At 51.1% G+C, this 18,294-nt stretch overlaps 5 protein-coding genes across 5 annotated transcripts; 1 reads left to right on the top strand and 4 right to left on the bottom strand.

The window, feature by feature from the left end:
* Positions 1–4,386: 4,386 nt before the first annotated feature.
* Positions 4,387–4,894, bottom strand: LOC138275460 (histone H4). The gene has a single exon (XM_069219115.1). The coding sequence runs from the start codon at positions 4,754–4,756 to the stop codon at positions 4,445–4,447; it is 312 nt and encodes a 103-aa protein (XP_069075216.1). The 5' UTR covers positions 4,757–4,894; the 3' UTR covers positions 4,387–4,444.
* Positions 4,895–5,435: 541 nt separating this feature from the next.
* LOC138275458 (histone H2A type 2-C) lies at positions 5,436–5,907 on the bottom strand. The gene has a single exon (XM_069219113.1). The coding sequence runs from the start codon at positions 5,905–5,907 to the stop codon at positions 5,509–5,511; it is 399 nt and encodes a 132-aa protein (XP_069075214.1). The 3' UTR covers positions 5,436–5,508.
* Positions 5,908–6,250: 343 nt separating this feature from the next.
* Positions 6,251–9,215, top strand: LOC138275459 (histone H2B 1.2-like). Its single transcript, XM_069219114.1, has one exon. The coding sequence runs from the start codon at positions 6,251–6,253 to the stop codon at positions 6,629–6,631; it is 381 nt and encodes a 126-aa protein (XP_069075215.1). The 3' UTR covers positions 6,632–9,215.
* Positions 7,066–8,104, bottom strand: LOC138275457 (histone H3-like). The gene has a single exon (XM_069219112.1). The coding sequence runs from the start codon at positions 7,879–7,881 to the stop codon at positions 7,351–7,353; it is 531 nt and encodes a 176-aa protein (XP_069075213.1). The 5' UTR covers positions 7,882–8,104; the 3' UTR covers positions 7,066–7,350.
* On the bottom strand, positions 8,244–9,179 carry LOC138275456 (histone H1-like). Its single transcript, XM_069219111.1, has one exon. It carries the CDS (start codon positions 9,177–9,179, stop codon positions 8,532–8,534), a length of 648 nt encoding a protein of 215 aa, XP_069075212.1. The 3' UTR covers positions 8,244–8,531.
* Positions 9,216–18,294: the final 9,079 nt, after the last annotated feature.

The raw sequence follows: 18,294 nt of genomic DNA, 5'->3' as shown, positions 1-18,294 counted from the left end.
GGGGGAAAACCTGGAATCTTACCCTACTTGGAGCTCCGTAGCCCTGGGTAGAAGGAGTGACTTTGCCCCCTTGGAGCTGAAACACTCATAATGTGTAAAACAGCTGCCTGGAGGTCACAAATGGGCCCAGGGACATTGCAGGCCCAGTACTGACACTGTGAGGGTGCTTGTGTACCTCTTTGAATCACATAAAGTGTTCTTTTGTTCACATCCATCCAGGGGGAAAACCTGGAATCTTACCCGACTTGGAGCTCCGTAGCCCTGGGTAGAAGGAGTGACTTTGCCCCCTTGGAGCTGAAACACTCATAATGTGTAAAACAGCTGTCTGGAGGTTATAAATGGGCCAGAGACACCGTAGGCCTGGTTCTGGCACTGTGAAGGTGCTTGTGTACCTTTTTGGACCACGTAAAGTGTTCTTTTGTTCACATCCATCCAGGGGGAAAACCTGGAATCTTACCCGACTTGGAGCTCCGTAGCCCTGGTTAGAAGGAGTGACTTTGCGCCCTTGGAGCTGAAACACTCATAATGTGTAAAACAGCTGCCTGAAGTTACAAATGGGCCCAGGGACATTGCAGGCCCAGTACTGACACTGTGAGGGTGCTTGTGTACCTCTTTGAATCACATAAAGTGTTCTTTTGTTCACATCCATCCAGGGGGAAAACCTGGAATCTTACCCGAATTGGAGCTCCGTAGCCCTGGGTATAAGGAGTGAATTTGCCCCCTTGGAGCTGAAACACTCATAATGTGTAAAACAGCTGTCTGGAGGTTATAAATGGGCCAGAGACACCGTAGGCCTGGTTCTGGCACTGTGAAGGTACTTGTGTACCTTTTTGGACCACGTAAAGTGTTCTTTTGTTCACATCCTTCCAGGGGGAAAACCTGGAATCTTACCCGACTTGGAGCTCCGTAGGCCTGGGTAGAAGGAGTGACATTGCCCCCTTGGAGCTGAAACACTCATAATGTGTAAAACAGCTGCCTGAAGTTACAAATGGGCCCAGGGACATTGAAGGACCAGTACTGACACTGTGAGGGTGCCTGTGTACCTCTTTGAATCACATAAAGTGTTCTTTTGTTCACATCCATCCAGGGGGAAAACCTGGAATCTTACCCGACTTGGAGCTCCGTAGCCCTGGGTAGAAGGAGTGACTTTGCCCCCTTGGAGCTGAAACACTCATAATGTGTAAAACAGCTGCCTGGAGGTTACAAATGGGCCCAGGGACATTGCAGTCCCAGTACTGACACTGTGAGGGTGCATGTGTACCTCTTTGAATCACGTAAAGTGTTCTTTTTTTACCACTTCCATCCAGGGGGAAAACCTGGAATCTCACCCTACTTGGAGCTCCGTAGCCCTGGGTAGAAGGAGTGACTTTGCCACCTTGGAACTGAAACACTCATAATGTCGAAAACATGACTAAAACAGCTGCCTGGAGGTTTTAAATGGGCCAGGGACATTGTAGGCCCAGTTCTGACACTGTGAGGGTGCTTGTGTACCTCTTTGAATCACATAAAGTGTTCTTTTGTTCACATCCATCCAGGGGGAAAACCTGGAATCTTACCCGAATTGGAGCTCCGTAGCCCTGGGTAGAAGGAGTGACTTTGCCCCCTTGGAGCTGAAACACTCATAATGTGTAAAACAGCTTCCTGGAGGTTACAAATGGGCCAGGGACATTGTAGGCCCGTTTCTGACACTGTGAAGGTGTTTTTGAACCTCTTTGAATCACTTAAAGTGTTCTTTTTTTTCCACTTCCATCCAGGGGGGAAACCTGGAATCTTACTCTACTTGGAGCACCGTAGCCCTGGGTAGAAGGAGTGACTTTGCCCCCTTGGAGCTGAAAAACTCATAATGTGTAAAACAGCTGCCTGGAGGTTACAAATGGGCCCAGGGACATTGCAGGCCCAGTACTGACACTGTGAGGGTGCTTGTGTACCTCTTTGAATCACATAAAGTGTTCTTTTGTTCACATCCATCCAGGGGGAAAACCTGGAATCTTACCCGAATTGGAGCTCCGTAGCCCTGGGTAGAAGGAGTGACTTTGCCCCCTTGGAGCTGAAACACTCATAATGTGTAAAACAGCTGTCTGGAGGTTATAAATGGGCCAGAGACACAATAGGCCTGGTTCTGCCACTGTGAAGGTGCTTGTGTACCTTTTTGGACCACGTAAAGTGTTCTTTTGTTCACATCCATCCAGGGGGAAAACCTGGAATCTTACCCGACTTGGAGCTCCGTAGCCCTGGGTAGAAGGAGTGACTTTGCCCCCTTGGAGCTGAAACACTCATAATGTGTAAAACAGCTGCCTAAAGTTACAAATGGGCCCAGGGACATTGCAGGCCCAGTACTGACACTGTGAGGGTGCTTGTGTACCTCTTTGAATCACATAAAGTGTTCTTTTGTTCACATCCATCCAGGGGGAAAACCTGGAATCTTACCCGAATTGGAGCTCCGTAGCCCTGGGTAGAAGGAGTGACTTTGCCCCCTTGGAGCTGAAACACTCATAATGTGTAAAACAGCTGTCTGGAGGTTATAAATGGGCCAGAGACACAATAGGCCTGGTTCTGGCACTGTGAAGGTGCTTGTGTACCTTTTGGACCACGTAAAGTGTTCTTTTGTTCACATCCATCCAGGGGGAAAACCTGGAATCTTACCCGACTTGGAGCTCCGTAGCCCTGGGTAGAAGGAGTGACTTTGCCCCCTTGGAGCTGAAACACTCATAATGTGTAAAACAGCTGCCTGAAGTTACAAATGGGCCCAGGGACATTGTAGGCCCAGTACTGACACTATGAAGGTGCTTTTGTACCTTTTTGAATCACGTAAAGTGTTCTTTTGTTCACATCCTTCCAGGGGGAAAACCTGGAATCTTACACGAATTGGAGCTCCGTATCCCTGGGTAGAAGGAGTGACTTTGCCCCCTTGGAGCTGAAACACTCATAATGTGGAATACATGACTAAAACAAGTGCCTGGAGGTTATAAATGGGCCAGGGACACTGTAGGCCCGGTTCTGACACTGTGAAGGTGTTTGTGTACCTTTTTGGACCACGTAAAGTGTTCTTTTGTTCACATCCATCCAGGGGTAAAACCTGGAATCTTACCCTACTTGGAGCTCCGTAGCCCTGGGTAGAAGGAGTGACTTTGCCCCCTTGGAGCTGAAACACTCATAATGTGTAAAACAGCTGCCTGGAGGTTACAAATGGGCCCAGGGACATTGCAGGCCCAGTACTGACACTGTGAGGGTGCATGTGTACCTCCTTGAATCACGTAAAGTGTTCTTTTGTTCAAATCCATCCAGGGGGAAAACCTGGAATCTTACCCGAATTGGAGCTCCGTAGCCCTGGGTAGAAGGAGTGACTTTGCCCCCTTGGAGCTGAAACACTCATAATGTGTAAAACAGCTGCCTGGAGGATACAAATGGGCCCAGGGACATTGCAGGCCCAGTACTGACACTGTGAGGGTGCTTGTGTACCTCTTTGAATCACATAAAGTGTTCTTTTGTTCACATCCATCCAGGGGGAAAACCTGGAATCTTACCCGAATTGGAGCTCCGTATCCCTGGGTAGAAGGAGTGACTTTGCCCCCTTGGAGCTGAAACACTCATAATGTGTAAAACAGCTGCCTGGAGGTTACAAATGGGCCAGGGACACTGTAGGCCCGTTTCTGACACTGTGAAGGTGCTTTTGTACCTCTTTGAATCACTTAAAGTGTTCTTTTTTTTCCACTTCCATCCAGGGGGGAAACCTGGAATCTTACTCTACTTGGAGCACCGTAGCCCTGGGTAGAAGGAGTGACTTTGCCCCCTTGGAGCTGAAACACTCATAATGTGTAAAACAGCTCCCTGGAGGTTACAAATGGGCACAGGGACATTGCAGGCCCAGTACTGACACTGTGAGGGTGCCTGTGTACCTCTTTGAATCACATAAAGTGTTCTTTTGTTCACATCCATCCAGGGGGAAAACCAGGAATCTTACCCGAATTGGAGCTCCGTAGCCCTGGGTAGAAGGAGTGACTCTGCCCCTTGGAGCTGAAGATGTAAACATGTACACATATTCTCGACTATTAAGCCCCCACAGGGTGGGGCTTACAGACAGACCCATGTAGGGAACAAAAAGTCGAGTTATCCCGGCCGGCCGGCAGTCCGGCCATCTGGTCGGCCACTTGTGCAACCAGATGGCTCAGCGTGATGTGCGACCAGATGGCCGGACAGCCAGCCAGCCGGGCTAACTCAATCTTTTGTTCCCTAGAGGCCTGTAAGCCCCCACCCTGTGGGGGCTTAATAGTCGAGAATACGGGAAAGCGTAAAGAAATTGGGTATAGGCCTGGAGAGCGGCCCAACCCGGCAGGGAAAATGTAATAAAATGGTGTCGCATACACACAGCTCTGTTATGATCCAGTGGGCGGCCCTCAGAAGGGCCTTTAGGTTGTCTTTTTTGTACGTTCTCGGCGAGTAGCGTTTAACCGCCAAATCCGTAGAGAGTACGTCCCTGGCGCTTCAGGGCGTAGACCACATCCATGGCGGTGACGGTCTTTCTCTTGGCGTGCTCGGTATAGGTGACGGCGTCCCGGATGACGTTCTCCAGGAAAACCTTCAGCACACCGCGGGTCTCCTCGTAGATGAGGCCGGAGATGCGCTTGACACCGCCGCGGCGAGCCAGGCGGCGAATGGCGGGCTTGGTGATGCCCTGGATGTTGTCGCGGAGCACCTTCCTGTGCCTCTTGGCACCGCCTTTGCCGAGCCCCTTTCCTCCTTTGCCGCGTCCAGACATGCTCTCTTCTCGGTCGAAGCAGAAATAAAAGCAGCAGCCCGAAAACGGCTGCTTATATAGAGCAGCCGGCGGACCGGCGAGGGAGCCTCTCACATCACGTGACAGGGCGGGAGAGCCGGTGCCCGGCCCACCCTCTGCAGAGAGCGGGCCCCGAGCGGCCGCCGCCGTTTGAAAAAGAGCGGGCTCCCAGCCGCCTCTTTGTCCTGGGCTCGCCTGCGGGCGGGCGGGCTCTGCAGCTTCTGCTCTTCCCTCCTTACACGTCACCGGTGTTCAGGCCACACAAACGGAACAGTGAATAGCACGCCAGCCCCTCGCTGGTTGTTCCGGCCTGAAGTAACCCTAACCCTGGGTCCCCCTCCGACCGCTCTGTTATGTCTCAATGGGGCCAGCGTACCGAAGGCCTCCCCGGCGCTATCGCGCTGCGTGCGTGCAGCAACAACATACACACGTTCACATCCCGCGCCCGGTAGCGGCATGTCCGCAAACTGAGAAATATAGATGTATAAAAATAAATAAAAAGTATGGACCGCAAGGTAGCCTTTGCGGCTGTGTTAACATTATTAACGTGTATCGCTGAAGGGTTGGACACGCCGCCCGGTGAAGCGAAGGTGCGAGCGCTGAATTTAAAGAAGCCGGCAAAAGTGATTCTTAGAAGGGATAAGCTCTTTGATGGAATCTGTTTGCGGCTCTGAAAAGAGCCCTTGTGTTTATAATGTATTTATAAGGTGGTTTGTAAGTGAGGCTGCGGCGCTTCACTTGCTTGCTTTGCCCCCAGCCTTGTGGCTCTCGGTTTTCTTGGGCAGCAGCACGGCCTGGATGTTTGGCAGAACGCCTCCCTGGGCGATGGTAACTCTGCCCAGCAGCTTGTTGAGCTCCTCGTCGTTGCGGATGGCGAGCTGGAGGTGCCTGGGGATGATGCGGGTCTTCTTGTTGTCCCGGGCCGCGTTGCCAGCCAGCTCGAGGATCTCGGCCGTCAGGTACTCCAGAACTGCAGCCAGATAGACAGGGGCACCGGCGCCGACCCGCTCGGCGTAGCTTCCCTTTCGGAGCAGCCTGTGCACACGGCCCACAGGGAACTGGAGTCCAGCTCTGGAAGAGCGTGTCTTGGCTTTAGCGCGGGCCTTGCCTCCTTGCTTTCCGCGTCCAGACATGGCGAGCAGCTGCTGTAGGTTCTCACGATCGGAAGACAGAGAGACTATTCCTGCGTGCTCCGGACCCCGGTGATATAAAGACTTCGGGTTGTCTCTGATTGGTTGACCGCTAGGCTCTGAGGCCCAGATTGGAGGAAGGAATAACCTATTCCACCAATCAGAATTACAGAAGTGAAAGGCACGTATTAAGATGAGGAAGGAGGGGATGCCGGTTGTGCCTACCAATGGGAACGAAGAATAGAACAAGCAGCTGCTTTACACGCCCAGCCTATAAGTACACCAGCCCGGGCGCCGTTTCCGCATTTCTCCTGATTCCACAGCGAGCGCCTGCCGATTGTCGATCATGCCTGAACCAGCCAAGTCCGCGCCGGCTCCCAAGAAGGGCTCCAAGAAAGCGCTGTCCAAGCCACCCAAGAAGGACGGGAAGAAGCGCAAGAGGACCAGGAAGGAGAGCTACGCTATCTACATTTACAAAGTGATGAAGCAGGTGCACCCTGACACCGGCATCTCCTCCAAGGCCATGGGCATCATGAACTCCTTCGTCAACGACATCTTTGAGCGCATCGCTGGGGAGGCTTCCCGTCTGGCTCACTACAACCAGCGGCGCACCATCACCTCCCGGGAGATCCAGACCGCCGTGCGCCTGCTGCTGCCCGGAGAGCTGGCCAAGCACGCCGTGTCTGAAGGCACCAAGGCTGTCACCAAGTACACAAGCGCCAAGTAAGGCGTCGAGGGACATCTCTAATTAACACAACGGCTCTTCTAAGGGCCAACACTTTTTCCTCTAAGAGCTGCTGTGCGGATATTATCGATGAAGAGGTACCCTTAACGTGTCTTATGAATTAAGCGTAGTGTCGTGCGCATTAGGTTCCGCTCTGACGGGGCCTGCAGCAGTGCAAGGGACGGTAGAGCAGAGCGCCCTTCCTCATAAAACGTCTATGTGAACAGGCTTTGTTGGGGATAAAGTGTCACTAAGCGCTGTAATGTAACGGCGTTTGACCCACACGGAAGGTACCGCTATTGCTTTCCACGTTAGGGGAGAAGTGTGTAAAGTGTGCATGGGGCACGTTCTGTTCGTACTTTAAAACCAAGGGAGACGAGAGTGGCTACAAGTCACCCCCGAGCAGGCGCTCCCTCTACTGAAGCCGGACAAGATTACAGGGGGTTTAAAAGTAGCACAGACACCACACAGTCCTGGCTTGCGAGGTGCCGGTCACTGCACAACCCGTTTGCCTAACAAAGCACTTTATTATATGAAAAGGAGGTGCTCTGCTTTCCGGGTGCCGGTATGAGTTACTGAGTACTGGTGCCTACCGACACCTTCCTTTCGCCCACGCCTCCCCCCCCACGTGTACAACACACTGATATGAACAGCTCCTACGTGACATGGTGATGGCTCTTAGAAGAGCCCTTGTGGTGTATGGTGTTTCTTAGGGTTGATCCTTAGGCCCTCTCGCCGCGGATACGACGGGCCAGCTGAATGTCCTTGGGCATGATGGTGACCCTCTTGGCGTGGATGGCGCACAAGTTGGTGTCCTCAAAGAGCCCGACCAGGTAGGCCTCGCTGGCCTCCTGCAGGGCCATGACGGCCGAGCTCTGGAAGCGCAGGTCGGTCTTGAAGTCCTGCGCAATCTCCCGCACCAGGCGCTGGAAGGGCAGCTTGCGGATGAGCAGCTCGGTGGACTTCTGGTAGCGGCGGATCTCGCGGAGAGCCACGGTCCCGGGCCTGTAGCGGTGAGGCTTCTTGACTCCTCCGGTGGCAGGCGCGCTCTTGCGGGCAGCCTTGGTGGCCAGCTGCTTGCGAGGCGCTTTCCCTCCGGTGGACTTGCGGGCGGTCTGCTTGGTGCGGGCCATGGCGAAGACGGAACTTTCTCTGCGCGACGTGCGAGATAGAATGGGGTCTCCGCCGCACAGAGGCCTATTTATACACTGGGAGACGGAGGGCTGCTCTGATTGGTTGAAGCCTCGGGCCATTGTTTGAAAATAGCCCGCGGTGTGCAAGGATTGGTTACTCACTGAAGAGGCGGCTTGTGGCTGACTATAGCCAATGAAATGTGGTCAAAATGGAAAGCAGCCCACCGATTGGTTGATGTACCGCCGAGCCGAAAAGCCCGCGTTTTGGGCAGCTCTTCTCCCCCTTGTCCACCCGGCTAGCTGTCGTCACACCAGTCACCCCCTCCCCGTCTCGGTCACCTGTGGGGGGACAAGCCCACGATGTTATAGCCCCTGTGGTTACCCTGGAACACGTAGTTACCTCCTACTGATTTAACGCGCACACTCGTCTGCTTCAAGCAGACACTATTTCCAGTCCCCCACGGACAGTGTATGTGGCGAAACACACACGTAAAGACACGAATGTCTTATCAACCGAGGTCTAATACCTCCTACAAATATAGTTAGTCTTAAAACTATAAAGGAGTAATAATAACCTTCGTTCGACCATATGCCCAAGATCACACACGGCGCTCGAGCGCGGAAAGGCGCGCTGGGATTTCACTGTGCCGTTTATAGTTGGGGAGCGGGGCACGGGCTGTGCAGAGCTGGGGGGTGAACAGGCTCTCTTCTAGACTGGGTAGATGGCTCTTAAAAGAGCCCTTGTGTTTGCAGTGTCTGGCAGGAAGCCCTTACTTCTTCTTGGGCGCTGCCTTTTTGGGCTTGGCTGCTTTGGGTTTGGCCGCCTTGGGTTTCACTACCATGGCTGGACTTTTCTTGGCTACTTTGGGCTTGACCGCCTTTGCTTTCGCTGGACTCTTGGCAGCCTTCTTGGCTGGGGCAGCTTTGGGCTTCTTGGGGCTCTTTGCTGCCGCCGGCTTCTTGACCTTCTTCGGGCTCTTCTTCACCCCCGCGGGGGCCTTTTTGGGCTTCTTGGCGGCAGGGGCAGCTTTCTTGGCTGCTGGTTTCTTGGTCTTGGCCGCAGCCTTCTTGGCCGCCTTCTTGCCCTCCAGCTGCTTCTTGTTCACCTTGAAGGAGCCGGAGGCGCCGGTGCCCTTCAGCTGGGCCAGGGCGCCCTTGCTGACCAGGCTCTTGAGGGCGGCCTTAACGCGGCTCTTGTTCTTGTCCACATCGTAGCCGTCGGCGCTCAGAACCTTCTTCAGGGCCGCCAGGGAGACTCCCTTCCTCTCGGCAGAGGCGGTGACCGCCTTCAGGATGAGCTCGGAGACGCTGGGTCCCGAAGGCTTCTTGGCCTTAGAAGTCCCCGCTGCCTTCTTCGGCTTCTTCTTGGGGGCTACTTCAGCGGGAGGGGCCGCGGCAGCTGGAGCGGTTTCAGCCATGGTACAGCGAGTCTAGGCACTAGCACAGATCAGAAATGTTCCTCCCGCCGGAGCTCCGTGCATATATAGGGAGGAGCCACCTTCTGATTGGTCCCCAGAAGAGGAGGCTGTTCGCGGCACACTCGGCTCTCTGCTCCGAGCTGGCTTTTGTGTTTCCTCTCATCAGATTATCTATGTTTTAAAACAGTAAAAGTTTAAACTGGGCTTTCATTTATACATTAAAAGAAGCCCAACTTCATCCCTTTCCTATGCGTGCACTCCTTTCGTTTCAACGCGTTGCCACCGGCTTTCAGTCAGCTGGTAGACTCGACACTCTTCCGATGGCTGATGCGTTTGTGTCAGAAAACTTTGTCCCCAAGCCCATTTTCACATACACAGTCTTAAGGTTTGTAGTCAGAAAAGATAGCATATCAATCGGAGCGTGCTTCTGTACCGAATGACTCGTGGGGCACCATAATGGGCTTCTTGGCACCCGTGAAGCAACGTTTTATAAAGTGCAGAAATAACACAAGCCTTCGTGTGCCCAGCGAGAGGGCACAACAATGTGAGTGAACACTGGCGTCTGGGCCTGAAGTTCTCATCATGTCTGCGTTTTCATAAACTTTATGGTGCACAACATGGGATCTGGGTTGGATTTTAATCAATCAGTTGTTCACAATCTTGGTTCAAGACTCACATCTTTAACGAATTGAATTGGTTCCGATAGGCTCAAACACTGGCAAAGTACATTCCCTGCCAAGTGCTTAGCTACAGGAGACAGACGCAGCCTAAAGATCATATCTACACGGTGGCACAATGAAGGAAGCCTCATCATGCCACCAACGTCACTATAACAGGACCCAGGAGGATAGAAACGGGCCAAACTCACTGAATGCACACATCTGATACTGTGAAGGTGTTTGCCCACCTTATTGAACCATGTAAAGTATTCTTTTGTTCACCTGCATACAAGGGGGGGGGCAAACCTGGAATCTTACCCGACTTGGAGCTCCGTAGCCCTGGGTAGAAGGAGTGACTTGGCCCCCTTGGAGCTGAAACACTCATAATGTGTAAAACAGCTGCCTGGAGGTAACAAATGGGCCCAGGGACATTGCAGGCCCAGTACTGACACTGTGAGGGTGCTTGTGTACCGCTTTGAACCACGTAAAGTGTTCTTTTTTTTCCACTTCCATCCAGGGGGGAAACCTGGAATCTTCCCCTACTTGGAGCCCCGTAGCCCTGGGTAGAAGGAGTGACTTTGCCCCCTTGGAGCTGAAACACTCATAATGTGTAAAACAGCTGCCTGGAGGTTACAAATGGGCCCAGGGACATTGTAGGCCCAGTACTGACACTGTGAAGGTGCTTTTGTACCTTTTTGAATCACGTAAAGTGTTCTTTTGTTCACATCCATCCAGGGGGAAAACCTGGAATCTTACCCGAATTGGAGCTCCTTAGCCCTGGGTAGAAGGAGTGACTTTGCCCCCTTGGAGCTGAAACACTCATAATGTGTAAAACAGCTGCCTGGAGGTTACAAATGGGCCCAGGGACATTGCAGGCCCAGTACTGACACTGTGAGAGTGCTTGTGTACCGTTTTGAACCACGTAAAGTGTTCTTTTTTTTTTTCACTTCCATCCAGGGGGAAAACCTGGAATCTTACCCTACTTGGAGCTCCGTAGCCCTGGGTAGAAGGAGTGACTTTGCCCCCTTGGAGCTGAAACACTCATAATGTGTAAAACAGCTGCCTGGAGGTCACAAATGGGCCCAGGGACATTGCAGGCCCAGTACTGACACTGTGAGGGTGCTTGTGTACCTCTTTGAATCACATAAAGTGTTCTTTTGTTCACATCCATCCAGGGGGAAAACCTGGAATCTTACCCGACTTGGAGCTCCGTAGCCCTGGGTAGAAGGAGTGACTTTGCCCCCTTGGAGCTGAAACACTCATAATGTGTAAAACAGCTGTCTGGAGGTTATAAATGGGCCAGAGACACCGTAGGCCTGGTTCTGGCACTGTGAAGGTGCTTGTGTACCTTTTTGGACCACGTAAAGTGTTCTTTTGTTCACATCCATCCAGGGGGAAAACCTGGAATCTTACCCGACTTGGAGCTCCGTAGCCCTGGTTAGAAGGAGTGACTTTGCGCCCTTGGAGCTGAAACACTCATAATGTGTAAAACAGCTGCCTGAAGTTACAAATGGGCCCAGGGACATTGCAGGCCCAGTACTGACACTGTGAGGGTGCTTGTGTACCTCTTTGAATCACATAAAGTGTTCTTTTGTTCACATCCATCCAGGGGGAAAACCTGGAATCTTACCCGAATTGGAGCTCCGTAGCCCTGGGTATAAGGAGTGAATTTGCCCCCTTGGAGCTGAAACACTCATAATGTGTAAAACAGCTGTCTGGAGGTTATAAATGGGCCAGAGACACCGTAGGCCTGGTTCTGGCACTGTGAAGGTACTTGTGTACCTTTTTGGACCACGTAAAGTGTTCTTTTGTTCACATCCTTCCAGGGGGAAAACCTGGAATCTTACCCGACTTGGAGCTCCGTAGGCCTGGGTAGAAGGAGTGACATTGCCCCCTTGGAGCTGAAACACTCATAATGTGTAAAACAGCTGCCTGAAGTTACAAATGGGCCCAGGGACATTGAAGGACCAGTACTGACACTGTGAGGGTGCCTGTGTACCTCTTTGAATCACATAAAGTGTTCTTTTGTTCACATCCATCCAGGGGGAAAACCTGGAATCTTACCCGACTTGGAGCTCCGTAGCCCTGGGTAGAAGGAGTGACTTTGCCCCCTTGGAGCTGAAACACTCATAATGTGTAAAACAGCTGCCTGGAGGTTACAAATGGGCCCAGGGACATTGCAGTCCCAGTACTGACACTGTGAGGGTGCATGTGTACCTCTTTGAATCACGTAAAGTGTTCTTTTTTTACCACTTCCATCCAGGGGGAAAACCTGGAATCTCACCCTACTTGGAGCTCCGTAGCCCTGGGTAGAAGGAGTGACTTTGCCACCTTGGAACTGAAACACTCATAATGTCGAAAACATGACTAAAACAGCTGCCTGGAGGTTTTAAATGGGCCAGGGACATTGTAGGCCCAGTTCTGACACTGTGAGGGTGCTTGTGTACCTCTTTGAATCACATAAAGTGTTCTTTTGTTCACATCCATCCAGGGGGAAAACCTGGAATCTTACCCGAATTGGAGCTCCGTAGCCCTGGGTAGAAGGAGTGACTTTGCCCCCTTGGAGCTGAAACACTCATAATGTGTAAAACAGCTTCCTGGAGGTTACAAATGGGCCAGGGACATTGTAGGCCCGTTTCTGACACTGTGAAGGTGTTTTTGAACCTCTTTGAATCACTTAAAGTGTTCTTTTTTTTCCACTTCCATCCAGGGGGGAAACCTGGAATCTTACTCTACTTGGAGCACCGTAGCCCTGGGTAGAAGGAGTGACTTTGCCCCCTTGGAGCTGAAAAACTCATAATGTGTAAAACAGCTGCCTGGAGGTTACAAATGGGCCCAGGGACATTGCAGGCCCAGTACTGACACTGTGAGGGTGCTTGTGTACCTCTTTGAATCACATAAAGTGTTCTTTTGTTCACATCCATCCAGGGGGAAAACCTGGAATCTTACCCGAATTGGAGCTCCGTAGCCCTGGGTAGAAGGAGTGACTTTGCCCCCTTGGAGCTGAAACACTCATAATGTGTAAAACAGCTGTCTGGAGGTTATAAATGGGCCAGAGACACAATAGGCCTGGTTCTGCCACTGTGAAGGTGCTTGTGTACCTTTTTGGACCACGTAAAGTGTTCTTTTGTTCACATCCATCCAGGGGGAAAACCTGGAATCTTACCCGACTTGGAGCTCCGTAGCCCTGGGTAGAAGGAGTGACTTTGCCCCCTTGGAGCTGAAACACTCATAATGTGTAAAACAGCTGCCTAAAGTTACAAATGGGCCCAGGGACATTGCAGGCCCAGTACTGACACTGTGAGGGTGCTTGTGTACCTCTTTGAATCACATAAAGTGTTCTTTTGTTCACATCCATCCAGGGGGAAAACCTGGAATCTTACCCGAATTGGAGCTCCGTAGCCCTGGGTAGAAGGAGTGACTTTGCCCCCTTGGAGCTGAAACACTCATAATGTGTAAAACAGCTGTCTGGAGGTTATAAATGGGCCAGAGACACAATAGGCCTGGTTCTGGCACTGTGAAGGTGCTTGTGTACCTTTTTGGACCACGTAAAGTGTTCTTTTGTTCACATCCATCCAGGGGGAAAACCTGGAATCTTACCCGACTTGGAGCTCCGTAGCCCTGGGTAGAAGGAGTGACTTTGCCCCCTTGGAGCTGAAACACTCATAATGTGTAAAACAGCTGCCTGAAGTTACAAATGGGCCCAGGGACATTGTAGGCCCAGTACTGACACTATGAAGGTGCTTTTGTACCTTTTTGAATCACGTAAAGGGTTCTTTTGTTCACATCCTTCCAGGGGGAAAACCTGGAATCTTACACGAATTGGAGCTCCGTATCCCTGGGTAGAAGGAGTGACTTTGCCCCCTTGGAGCTGAAACACTCATAATGTGGAATACATGACTAAAACAAGTGCCTGGAGGTTATAAATGGGCCAGGGACACTGTAGGCCCGGTTCTGACACTGTGAAGGTGTTTGTGTACCTTTTTGGACCACGTAAAGTGTTCTTTTGTTCACATCCATCCAGGGGTAAAACCTGGAATCTTACCCTACTTGGAGCTCCGTAGCCCTGGGTAGAAGGAGTGACTTTGCCCCCTTGGAGCTGAAACACTCATAATGTGTAAAACAGCTGCCTGGAGGTTACAAATGGGCCCAGGGACATTGCAGGCCCAGTACTGACACTGTGAGGGTGCATGTGTACCTCCTTGAATCACGTAAAGTGTTCTTTTGTTCAAATCCATCCAGGGGGAAAACCTGGAATCTTACCCGAATTGGAGCTCCGTAGCCCTGGGTAGAAGGAGTGACTTTGCCCCCTTGGAGCTGAAACACTCATAATGTGTAAAACAGCTGCCTGGAGGATACAAATGGGCCCAGGGACATTGCAGGCCCAGTACTGACACTGTGAGGGTGCTTGTGTACCTCTTTGAATCACATAAAGTGTTCTTTTGTTCACATCCATCCAGGGGGAAAACCTGGAATCTTACCCGAATTGGAGCTCCGTATCCCTGGGTAGAAGGAGTGACTTTGCCCCCTTGGAGCTGAAACACTCATAATGTGTAAAACAGCTGCCTGGAGGTTACAAATGGGCCAGGGACACTGTAGGCCCGTTTCTGACACTGTGAAGGTGCTTTTGTACCTCTTTGAATCACTTAAAGTGTTCTTTTTTTTCCACTTCCATCCAGGGGGGAAACCTGGAATCTTACCCTACTTGGAGCACCGTAGCCCTGGGTAGAAGGAGTGACTTTGCCCCCTTGGAGCTGAAACACTCATAATGTGTAAAACAGCAGCCTGGAGGTTACAAATGGGCCCAGGGACATTGTAGGCCCAGTACTGACACTGTGAAGGTGCTTTTGTACCTTTTTGAATCACGTAAAGTGTTCTTTTGTTCACATCCATCCAGGGGGAAAACCTGGAATCTTACCCGAATTGGAGCTCCGTAGCCCTGGGTATAAGGAGTGACTTTGCCCCCTTGGAGCTGAAACACTCATAATGTGTAAAACAGCTGTCTGGAGGTTATAAATGGGCCAGAGACACCGTAGGCCTGGTTCTGGCACTGTGAAGGTACTTGTGTACCTTTTTGGACCACGTAAAGTGTTCCATTGTTCACATCCTTCCAGGGGGAAAACCTGGAATCTTACCCGAATTGGAGCTCCGTAGCCCTGGGAAGAAGGAGTGACTTTGCCCCCTTGGAGCTGAAACACTCATAATGTGTAAAACAGCTGCCTGGAGGTTACAAATGGGCCCAGGGACATTGCAGGCCCAGTACTGACACTGTGAGGGTGCTTGTGTACCTCTTTGAATCACATAAAGTGTTCTTTTGTTCACATCCATCCAGGGGGAAAACCTGGAATCTTACCCGAATTGGAGCTCCGTATCCCTGGGTAGAAGGAGTGACTTTGCCCCCTTGGAGCTGAAACACTCATAATGTGTAAAACAGCTGCCTGGAGGTTACAAATGGGCCAGGGACACTGTAGGCCTGTTTCTGACACTGTGAAGGTGCTTTTGTACCTCTTTGAATCACTTAAAGTGTTCTTTTTTTTCCACTTCCATCCAGGGGGGAAACCTGGAATCGTACCCTACTTGGAGCACCGTAGCCCTGGGTAGAAGGAGTGACTTTGCCCCCTTGGAGCTGAAACACTCATAATGTGTAAAACAGCAGCCTGGAGGTTACAAATGGGCCCAGGGACATTGTAGGCCCAGTACTGACACTGTGAAGGTGCTTTTGTACCTTTTTGAATCACGTAAAGTGTTCTTTTGTTCACATCCATCCAGGGGGAAAACCTGGAATCTTACCCGAATTGGAGCTCCGTAGCCCTGGGTATAAGGAGTGACTTTGCCCCCTTGGAGCTGAAACACTCATAATGTGTAAAACAGCTGTCTGGAGGTTATAAATGGGCCAGAGACACCGTAGGCCTGGTTCTGGCACTGTGAAGGTACTTGTGTACCTTTTTGGACCACGTAAAGTGTTCTTTTGTTCACATCCTTCCAGGGGGAAAACCTGGAATCTTACCCGACTTGGAGCTCCGTAGGCCTGGGTAGAAGGAGTGACTTTACCCCCTTGGAGCTGAAACACTCATAATGTGTAAAACAGCTGCCTGAAGTTACAAATGGGCCCAGGGACATTGTAGGACCAGTACTGACACTGTGAGGGTGCTTGTGTACCTCTTTGAATCACATAAAGTGTTCTTTTGTTCACATCCATCCAGGGGGAAAACCTGGAATCTTACCCGAATTGGAGCTCCGTATCCCTGGGTAGAAGGAGTGACTTTGCCCCCTTGGAGCTGAAACAGTCATAATGAGTAAAACAGCTGCCTGGAGGTTACAAATGGGCCCAGGGACATTGTAGGCCCAGTACTGACACTATGAAGGTGCTTTTGTACCTTTTTGAATCACGTAAAGTGTTCTTTTGTTCACATCCTTCCAGGGGGAAAACCTGGAATCTTACCCTACTTGGAGCTCCGTAGCCCTGGGTAGAAGGAGTGACTTTGCCCCCTTGGAGCTGAAACACTCATAATGTGGAATACATGACTAAAACAAGTGCCTGGAGGTTATAAATGGGCCAGGGACACTGTAGGCCCGGTTCTGACACTGTGAAGGTGCTTGTGTACCTTTTTGGACCACGTAAAGTGTTCTTTTGTTCACATCCATCCAGGGGTAAAACCTGGAATCTTACCCTACTTGGAGCTCCGTAGCCCTGGGTAGAAGGAGTGACTTTGCCCCCTTGGAGCTGAAACACTCATAATGTGTAAAACAGCTGCCTGGAGGTTACAAATGGGCCCAGGGACATTGCAGGCCCAGTACTGACACTGTGAGGGTGCATGTGTACCTCCTTGAATCACGTAAAGTGTTCTTTTGTTCAAATCCATCCAGGGGGAAAACCTGGAATCTTACCCGAATTGGAGCTCTGTAGCCCTGGGTAGAAGGAGTGACTTTGCCCCCTTGGAGCTGAAACACTCATAATGTGGAATACATGACTAAAACAAGTGCCTGGAGGTTATAAATGGGCCTGGGACACTGTAGGCCCGGTTCTGACACTGTGAAGGTGCTTGTGTACCTTTTTGGACCACGTAAAGTGTTCTTTTGTTCACATCCATCCAGGGGTAAAACCTGGAATCTTACCCTACTTGGAGCTCCGTAGCCGTGGGTAGAAGGAGTGACTTTGCCCCCTTGGAGCTGAAACACTCATAATGTGTAAAACAGCTGCCTGGAGGTTACAAATGGGCCCAGGGACATTGCAGGCCCAGTACTGACACTGTGAGGGTGCTTGTGTACCTCCTTGAATCACGTAAAGTGTTCTTTTTTTTCCACATCCATCCAGGGGGGAAACCTGGAATCTTACCCTACTTGGAGCTCCGTAGCCCTTGGTAGAAGGAGTGACTTTGCCCCCTTGGAGCTGAAACACTCATAATGTGTAAAACAGCTGCCTGGAGGTTACAAATAGGCCCAGGGACACTGTAGGCCCGGTTCTGACACTGTGAAGGTGCTTGTGTACCTTTTTGGACCACGTAAAGTGTTCTTTTGTTCACATCCATCCAGGGGTAAAACCTGGAATCTTACCCTACTTGGAGCTCCGTAGCCGTGGGTAGAAGGAGTGACTTTGCCCCCTTGGAGCTGAAACACTCATAATGTGTAAAACAGCTGCCTGGAGGTTACAAATGGGCCCAGGGACATTGCAGGCCCAGTACTGACACTGTGAGGGTGCTTGTGTACCTCCTTGAATCACGTAAAGTGTTCATTTTTTTCCACATCCATCCAGGGGGGAAACCTGGAATCTTACCCTACTTGGAGCTCCGTAGCCCTTGGTAGAAGGAGTGACTTTGCCCCCTTGGAGCTGAAACACTCATAATGTCGAAAACATGACTAAAACAGCTGCCTGGAGGTTTTAAATGGGCCAGGGACATTGTAGGCCCAGTACTGACACTGTGAGTGTGCTTGTGTACCTCCTTGAATCACGTAAAGTGTTCTTTTTTTTCCACATCCATCCAATGGGAAAACGTAGAATCTTACCCGACTGGGAGCTCCGTAGCCCTGGGTAGAAGGAGTGACTTTGCCCCCTTGGAGCTGAAACACTCATAATGTGTAAAACAGCTCCCTGGAGGTTACAAATGGGCACAGGGACATTGCAGGCCCAGTACTGACACTGTGAGGGTGCCTGTGTACCTCTTTGAATCACATAAAGTGTTCTTTTTTTTCCACTTCCATCCAGGGGGGAAACCTGGAATCTTACTCTACTTGGAGCACCGTAGCCCTGGGTAGAAGGAGTGACTTTGCCCCCTTGGAGCTGAAAAACTCATAATGTGTAAAACAGCTGCCTGGAGGTTACAAATGGGCCCAGGGACATTGCAGGCCCAGTACTGACACTGTGAGGGTGCTTGTGTACCTCTTTGAATCACATAAAGTGTTCTTTTGTTCACATCCATCCAGGGGGAAAACCTGGAATCTTACCCGAATTGGAGCTC

The sequence above is a fragment of the Pleurodeles waltl genome, unplaced genomic scaffold, assembly GCF_031143425.1.
Source record: "Pleurodeles waltl isolate 20211129_DDA unplaced genomic scaffold, aPleWal1.hap1.20221129 scaffold_239, whole genome shotgun sequence".
NCBI classification, from domain to species: domain Eukaryota; kingdom Metazoa; phylum Chordata; class Amphibia; order Caudata; family Salamandridae; genus Pleurodeles; species Pleurodeles waltl.
The sequence above is the reverse complement of the archived record's forward strand: the minus strand, read 5'-3'. Positions and strand labels throughout refer to the sequence as shown.